Raw genomic sequence first — 8,831 nt, forward strand, 5'->3', positions numbered from 1 at the left:
TGGGCTTTTGGTACAAACTGTGTGTGTGTGGGGTGGGACTGGTGCTTGGGAGACTGTGTTATTATAGAAACGCAGCGCCTCTTCAGGCTGCTTTCCTGAACAGTACAAACAAAATGCCTCTTGGGCGGCAGCCGAAAACTGGCGAACATGTCTCCCTGGTCCTGAAGTCCCTGCAGTGACAGTCCCACAGTTAGGAGGACTGCTTCTTCTTCCTCCGAGGCGGCGCGCCTTTCTGAAGACCCGGAGGGGGGTCCTTGCTCCAAGCTGACTGGCRGGGGGGTTGGCCSTGGTSATGAGGCTGCGGTGGCTGGGTGCCTAGGCTCCCAGGCAGCACCGTTCTCTTCGCCGGAGGCGGCTGTGCGGCCGGCTTCTGTGTGCTGGTCTTGGGTCTCGAGTCCCGTCTGGGGATAATGCAGCGCAGAGCTCCTGCCTGCTTCTTCCTCAGCTTGAACTTCGCCTGAATAACRTCGAGAGACTGRCCGAATAACCCAGCCGCCATAACTGGTTCATTCAGGTATGTGGCCCGGTCTCTGTCAGGGACATCAGAGWGTGTCAACCACAAATGTCTCTGAGCCACCACGGTTGAAGCCATACCTCTGCCCAGGGAGAGCGGGACGCACGGAGGATGTAGTCCGCGGTGAGTCTGATCTCATTTAAGAGAGGCAGCAGAGTACTCTCGGCCGGTACCTGGGCTCCGAGCTCCGCCAGAGCCATAGCCTGGTAAGTCTGGAGCATGCTGATGGAGCTCAGGCCGCGAGCGGTGGTGGCCTGGGCCTTATAGATTTTTTCAAGCTGCGCAGCAGAAAATCTACAGGGCTTGGAAGGSAGCGTGGTGGGTCCGCTCACACCATGGTTGTGAGACGGGGCCAGATACGCTGCCAGGGATGGCTCCATGGGGGGCATGTTTACCAGTCCAGCTTTTTCAGCTCCTTCCAAATCCRAATACGGTCCATAATCGGGCACTGTGACGCGGGTGGACAGAGGTTTGGCCCAGCAGGATGTCAGCTCCGAGACGAAATCTGGTAGCATGGGAAGGCGGTTTTTCACCGCGGTCAGTTCAGTGGGGTGAAAAAAATCCAGTGAACCGYGRCGGTTTTTGTGCAGRAGAGGGAGCCAGCCACTCCACCTCCAGTTTCTGAGCCGCGCGACGACACAAARAGAGAAAAGACGTGTCCTCCTGGTTTTCCCCCGCAGAAGCAGGGGCTTTTGGACTCGGACCGGGTTCATCGTTGTCTTCCGACAGACCATGCACATCCAGGCCGATATCCAGCACGTCCTCCCCTCCGTGGTGGAGGTCCAGATGAAACTGGGAGGCCTCCTCCTCTTCGTCGGCTAACTCCTCCATATATTCCACTTGGTCTGGTCAGCTGGAAGCGGGGACTTCGACCGAGGGCTCCTCCTTGTCAGACTCGGACGGAACCGGGTTACTAGACTCGGAGAGGAAAGGGTCCTGCCGCATGACTGCAGCCTCGCCCAGCACTTTCTCCAAGAACTTAACCCGTCTCTACAGGGTTGAGCGTCGAAGCAGGTGGCAACGCTTCAGGCTTCGCCAACGCCCTACGAGCGTGGACGATCCCCAAACAGACTGGGCAAGCCTCGTGCTGGTCCTTTTCGTGAAGCGAGAAGCCGCACCCCTGGGGACAGGGGCAAACTGAAGACTTCTGCTTCTTCTTAATTTTGTGCTCATCCTGAACCACAAAATTCTCTCTTTCATTGATGTAAGAAAGGTTTCTCAAAGTTACTGCTCCGCGGGCAGACACAATTACCAGTAGGCAGCTGCAGCTGACACCAACAAAAGCCGTTAAACAAAATCCGAGAACCTTCGAACAAACAAAGTTAATTAGCAGCAGCTAACTAGCTAGGTTGGAAGAGGTGGGTGTTCTTGCGAGGTAAAGAGCAATAGAACTGAGGAGTGACTGTGATGGCGACAGTATATACTGTATATGTGCAGGCGGAGCCTGACATCTGTCGTCATCACGTCACCTGCCTAAAGGCGTGATTAGAGGTGGCTTCAGCCAGGACACGCAGGGGCCTGGTTTCCCATACATGATGTGTTGTACCGAGTGAATTGACTGAAAGGGAACATGTTTATTAATAATAGTACTCAATAATTGTAGGGGAAACCAAATTCTATTAAGTGTTTTATAAATACAACAAGGGGTTCTAACAGTCCCCATATGTCATGTTACTTTGTTCATCTTTATTTTTGTCCAAGCAGTGTCATTTTCCTCTACATGTGCATGAAGGAATGCCACATTTCCACCACGTATGTTAGCATAATTTCATTGCATTAATACAAGCGGAGTGGCTTGTTTTAATGGATATGTGACTGTTGCTAAATGTCATTCCAGTTCTTCCTTTGTGCCGTTAAGTAGCCAAGAAAAGCAGTAATTTAAGACACAAGTATGCATATCAATTTCCAACCTGGCTCTACTTGTGTTATAACCTATCTTTATCATTGCTGATCATGTCCTTGTTTTGAGGTCATCAATTTCTTTTTATTTAAGCAGCTTTGTCCTTGATTTTTTTTTTCTTTTTGTTTTTTCACGTCGTTTTCCATTCCCTTAGGCTCAGTTGAGTAACCCCCAGCTCAGTAGCCTACAGGGTAAAAGTAAAATGCTCCCTCTTATTGAGGAGGCCTGGAGTCTACCAATCCCAGCTGAGCTAACCTCCAGGCAGGGAGGCCTGAGCAGTGCACCGCAGCAGGTGAGAGACCAGATAGAGCAACTTGCACCTCCCTTCCCCTCCCTTCAATCCCCTTCTCCCTTCCCTTCCTCTGTCTGAGTGCACYCTCAGACGCATTCTGTACAAACAAACATGGCTAACACTTGAGCTTAACGTCACCTCTCCATCCAGGCTGATACATAAACCCAAAAAGAAATCCAGTAAAATATGATTTATGAATTTTTATGGCATTTGCAGCTTTCTTGCATTCGTTTTAAAATGAGGATGGTTGCAGCCAAGTGTTACCCAGCCCTTCACTCCCTCTCTTTTCTTGGCACCGCCCATCACGCTCCATTCCAGCAGGGTGAAAACATAAAGGCTATTAAAAAAACTATCAGGTATTCAGGGTTCATTTAAACCTGAATACGCCAGTTCCCCACAAAAAAAATACATTGGGACTTTGTGTAAAATAAAAACAATTATTTGCAGATCTCATAAACTCAAATTTTATTCAGAGAACATGGCAAATATCTCAAATGTTTAAACTAAGAAATTGTAATTTTGACTTTGAAGGCAGCAACACATCTCAAAGATTGAACTGGACCATGTTTATCACTGTGACGCTTCCTTTTTACAACATGTTAACGTCTAGGAATTAAGGAGACCAGTTGTGGGAGGTTTTGGAGAGGAATAGTTTCCCATTCTTGTCTGATGTAGGATTCTAGCTGTTCAACATTCCTGGCTTCTTTGTTGTTTATGTTGTTTCATGCTGCATGTTTGTGAAAAGTTTGGACTGCAGGGAAGTCTCTTCTGCTAATAAGCCATGCTGTTGTAATGAATGCAGTTTGTGGTTTAGCATTGTCTTGCTGAAATATGCAACACTTTCCCCTCAAAACAAATAGTTGCCTATATCAGTTCATCTGTTGTTCTGCATTGATGGTGCCTTTTCAGATCTGTAATCTGTCCATGTAAGAGGTACTAATGTACCTCCATACCATCAGAGATGCTATGTTTTAAACTGTGCGTTGATAACAGGCCAGATAGTCTTTAGTACAGAGAACACGGCATCTGTGGTTTCCTAAAAGAATTTTAAAAATTTTTTATTTGTGAGACCACAGAACTGTTTTACACTTTCTTGATCCATTTTAAATTAACTTTGTCCCYGGAAAAACCTTTTACTTTTTATAGTAGTGCTTTAAGCATTTGTGGATGGCATGGCTGAAACTTCTTGATTCTTTCAATTGTAGAGGGTGGGTTAAAGTCACAGGGCACCCTTTTAATTTCAGAAACAGAAGGGAAAATGAAAAATTTTAATATCCCAGCAAGTAATGGGTGAGGGGACCTATCATTTAGGTTAATGTCCAGAACTTGGCCACCGCCTTGAAAGCCAAACATGAACACACTCATCAGCATCAGGGACGACAGCACATTGAACACATCAAATAACAGCTTCCCAGTTGTTGTTTCAACTTTCTGTGTTGAGAACATTTGAACCATGAGAGATATTGCACATTCAATTGCAGCAATTGATTTATGAAACAGTTTGGTTTTGGTGTGCCACATGACCCCCTCACTAGAAACATTTGACTTTATTCCAATATGATGGCTTTCAAGACGGCGGCCATGTTCCACACGGGCCCCCTCTTCCATTACTTGGCGGCGTTATTCAGATATTTCATTTTCCTTTTTGTTTTTGAAATAAAAGGTTGTCCTAAGCCTTTGGACTCATCTTGTATAATTATTGTAGATGATGGTGTGAAAATTATTTTTATTAGTTTTACTGTTCTAGATGCAATTTTTCACAGACTTGTGATCCCTTGCCCATTTTTACTTTTGCTGAATTCAGCAAAAAATGCCCCCCAATTTTATACTCAGTCCTTTGACTTAGGTTCATTGTTCATACCACTTAATTGTACATATTGTTACCCGTCTGAACATTTTTTTAAATTTGTTGCTGCTATAAAATTCCAAAGTACAACTACAACAATTTTATGGTCAAACAATATTATGTTCTTGTGAATAAAATATAAATTTATGTAACTWAAAAATCATTACATTCTGTTTGTATTTACATTTTGCAAAACACCCCAACTTAAGAATGACAAATCCTGTTTAAGGTGGCAAACTTGTTGAACTTGTTTTCACCTAATTTACTTTTTAAGTAGACTTCAAAAGAGTGCCTCTCTGAGGAGAATTCCTCTTTGTATTGCTTTCCTTTCATAATTAATAAAGTACCCTTTTTCTGAATTTTGACCCTGCTCCAGCGTGATGGGCGTGGCCATTTCCCGTTTACTCTGTCCATCCTACTCCCTTCTTCAGTAGCTGACCTTAGAAGCAACTTCAGCCGCTCACAACGCCCCAGAAATGCCCACCCTTAAGTGTGTCATTACCACTTAATTCAGTCATCATTCAGTAGATGTCAGTAGTTTTGTGTGTGACCTTTTGTTGTTACTGACTTAACGCACTAGAAGGTGTTTAAAGTAGCAGCTATGATTGTGTGAGTGTGTTGATCAGATTTCTGTGGGTCGGATGTAACTTTAAACCGATGATATTTCAGGCAAACCTAAATAAATTGGATGTTGCACTTCCAAATTCAAATTTTTTACATAATAAAGCACATCGTCCCTGCAGTGAGGGGTACTGTCATGAGTCACACCTGACCCACATCTTTTGGAGAGGTGATGAGTGGGAGACGTCACCTTTCTCGTTTTTGAGGTTGAGAGTCACGGCAGCAGAGTTAGCCTCAGTGACGGCGATATGCTTGAGTTCTGCTGTTACGCAATGATGCAATGCCTCCTGAAACGGGGGCTGTTTAACCCTGCGTGTCGGTTAAGCTCAAAATCATGACATTGTTCTTTTTTTCTCCCCTTCTTTTTCTCCCATCCCATCTATGATCTTTTTCTCATTTTCCTGCTGTAACCACTCCTAATTGCTCTTTTTTTAAACTCTCTTTTCATTTCGCTTCGCATTAATTTTTCTATCTTTTCGCTCCAACCATTTTTATTTGTATCTTTTTTTTTCCCCGAACCTTCTTTGCCTCCGTTTTGCTTTCCCCACCCCCTTTTTTGTGCCACCCACCCTTCCACCCACCCTGTCTCTGCAGGCCTGTAAGCCCAATCATAGTGCGGAAGGCGGGGGCTCRAGTCAGTCCCTGCCCCCTCATGTGGGCTCGCTGGGCCAAGCAGACGATCAATCCTGCCCAGCCAAGAGGAGGAGAGCGGCCAGTCCTGCCAAGGTAAACACTAACACTGTTTGCACCCTGAATTATTACTGACTTAATGGTTTCGTTAGAGATTTATATTGTTGTTTTCCCTCAGAGTGATTCATGGACCAGTAATCCACCACAGCAGCCAGCACCTAGCTGGTACCTCTCCTCTCAGAAACTACAGGTTAGTCCTCTTATTTTTAAACAGTASACTCAATCTCATACAGTGTTGTGGGATCTCATGAAAAGTGTTAATTCTGATAGAGTGTGTTGTAATTGACTCAGCGTTATTATCACATCAAACTTGAGCTCAGGATTGTAGGGTCTGGGTGAAGTTGGGCCCAGACTGCCGACTCACAAAGATGTAGACGTAGACTCAAAATTAATTTAGAGTAACTAAACCTGAAATAAACTTTTTTTCTGTCTAATCAGTATAATTACTATAAAATATTTTCTCATTTTGTCTGGCCCAGGTATACATTTTTGACAAATACCAATAAAAAATGTTTTGTTAATCTATGATCTGACATGTTGATGAACCGGTTCCACAATCTCACCATATCTCCAATCTGTGACCCATCAAATCGAAACGAGGATTAAGTCAAATTTGGTCAAAATGGCCTAATTACATTTTAAGATTCTTGGTTTTAAAAGCTACATTTTGATAACCGAATTCTCACGATACTCACCAGTCCTGGCTGTCTTGTGAATTTCAAATGAACATTTGAAACAAACAGAAATAAGGAAATATTCTTCCTGTGCTGTTTGGACCAAAGTCATATTTTATACAAAATATTGCCTCAACTTTATTTATTTATAATTTATTTTATTTACYGTTATTTTACCAGGCAAGTCCCATTGAGATCTCAGATCTCTTTTTCAAGGGCAGCCTGGGCCTGAAGGCAACCTACTGTACATGTTTTGGGGGGTGGGGGAAACTGGAGAACCGGGAGAAAACCCACGCAAGCATGAGGAAAACATGCAAACTCTACACAGAAAGACCCCAGGTCCGAACCGGGGATCGAACCCAGGACCTTYTTGCTGTGGGGCGTCGGTACTAACCACTGAGCCGTCGTGTTGCCCAGCTGGACTGTAACTTTACGGGTTTGTTTGAAACGGCTAAATGGGAGTTTGCATGTTTGACATGAAACTTCACTTTTTACAAAATACATTAATTACTTTAGAACAATCAAACATTTTCAGAAATGTCAAATGAAGCTAGCTGTCACGTTCTCTCGTCAAGACCACTCCTCGCTCATCCCCACACTTGGCCACGCCCCTCAGTGTGTCTTGGCACCGCCCACTTTGGAATTTTTCAAATTTGCCTGGGAGCAGGGTTAGGCTTTCACAGGGGGATTAGTTACACTTTAATCACTTTAATATGAAAATAAAAGGCTGGCTGTGCAGTGAAACTTAAAGAAACACAGATCGGGTGATTAGGAAGGAAGTCAAAATATAAGTGAGACAAAACAAGATCATCGAGGTGGAGACTGAAATGCAATGATCTGCTGGTGTGAGGGTGAAAAGAGACTGACTAAACGGAGCAGGACTGATGAGGTATGAACAGGCAGCTGAGCTGATGAGGAGTGGTAACAGGTGTGAGTGGTTGATGACTGGAAAACACTGACRAGCTGAAGGAGAGATTAGTGACACAGGGAACACAAGAGCTTAATCCAAAAAATATCACAACTGAGACAATCAAAACTAAAGTGACAAGAAATGATAAACATAAAAATACAGAAACCTAAGACAACAAAAAATGAATTAAGCAAAAATACACAAGGAACCATAAAACCAAAACATGAGGGTCCTGCCAAGTATCTGTAAATTTGATCGTGCTGTAGCCATTTAYGTGTTTAAGGTCAGTTCATTGTGGTAGCCATCTTGGCTTGGATTGACTCCAAAAAGTTTGTGTCAGACATACATCTGGGGAATCCGTCCAGCAGCAGTGTTTCCTTTCTTCTAGTGGTAGTTTGGTTATGGACAGTTGGACGCGCCTGTACACTAATGAAGTCCCAGGAAAGTCAGGGCACCAGGGCTGAGAGATGATGCATCACCTTTAGAGTCTCCTCCAGCTGCAGTGAATTACAAACACATTTATTAATCCATTACATGATCTTCATGGAGGGACAGGCAGTTCTGTTGGGGTGGCAGAGCGCCCTTATTGGATAAAAGTAGGAGAAACACTTCATAGTTCAGATTTATTTTTCTAACAGACAAACACTGACTCAAAAAGAAAAACCATTGCCCACCTTTCGCTCTGAAAAGATTTTCATATTACAGCTTTTATTGTAAAGGTGTTCTCGACATGAAACAGGAATGGTTGTTTTATTACAAAAGAACTCAATTATTCATGTATAATGTTACGTGAGTATAATGCAACCCCCCACCCGTTTTCTTGAGCTTAAAAACAAGCATATAAATTAGGGCTGCAACAACGAATCGATAAAATCGATAAAAATCAATTTATTAAAAGCATTGACAACGAATTTCATTATCGATTCGTTGTGTTGCGGGTGCCTCGCCATGCTGCGGAGCCGATGACRTCACCCCCAGAGCGGTGTCAATGCTGGCTGACCTAAATAAAGTTTAGGAAGAAAGAAAAAACTACCTGTAAAGAGCCGCCCTCTCTCTCGAGTGAAAAGCAGAAACTACGAACTTTAAACCAGTTTTTAAATCATGTTGTTAGGCCAAGTAGATCCAAAGATATGATAAAAAGTATATGCTACAGTTATTCTCTTTAAAAGACGTCTGATTTGATGTGCGCCGCATCACGAGGAGGAAGTGGGGGAGGGGGGAGACCTAAATCCACCGTTTAGTCCTCCTCTCCTGAAAAAAGTATTAAAACTCTCCATTTTTTTCTGACTGAGGCCCAAAGTTATATGTTGAGCAGCAAAAACGGTTCAGGACGAAGGAAAAAAGACGCGAGCAGCAGGTCTGCAGGGAGAGGGGAGGGTGGGGG

At 43.9% G+C, this 8,831-nt stretch overlaps 1 protein-coding gene across 1 annotated transcript in view; it reads left to right on the forward strand.

Annotated features, from left to right (window-relative positions):
• Positions 1-8,831, forward strand: part of LOC106528445 (histone demethylase UTY) — a gene marked incomplete at both ends in the record, with an annotated part of 49,177 nt that overhangs the window by 30,812 nt on the left and 9,534 nt on the right. Inside the window, 3 exon segments of the mRNA XM_014023611.1 lie at positions 2,569-2,706; positions 5,768-5,899; positions 5,982-6,053. Coding sequence (XP_013879065.1) covers positions 2,569-2,706; positions 5,768-5,899; positions 5,982-6,053 — 342 coding nt within the window.

The sequence above is a fragment of the Austrofundulus limnaeus genome, unplaced genomic scaffold, assembly GCF_001266775.1.
Source record: "Austrofundulus limnaeus strain Quisiro unplaced genomic scaffold, Austrofundulus_limnaeus-1.0 Scaffold380, whole genome shotgun sequence".
In the NCBI taxonomy this organism is placed as follows: Eukaryota; Metazoa; Chordata; class Actinopteri; order Cyprinodontiformes; family Rivulidae; genus Austrofundulus; species Austrofundulus limnaeus.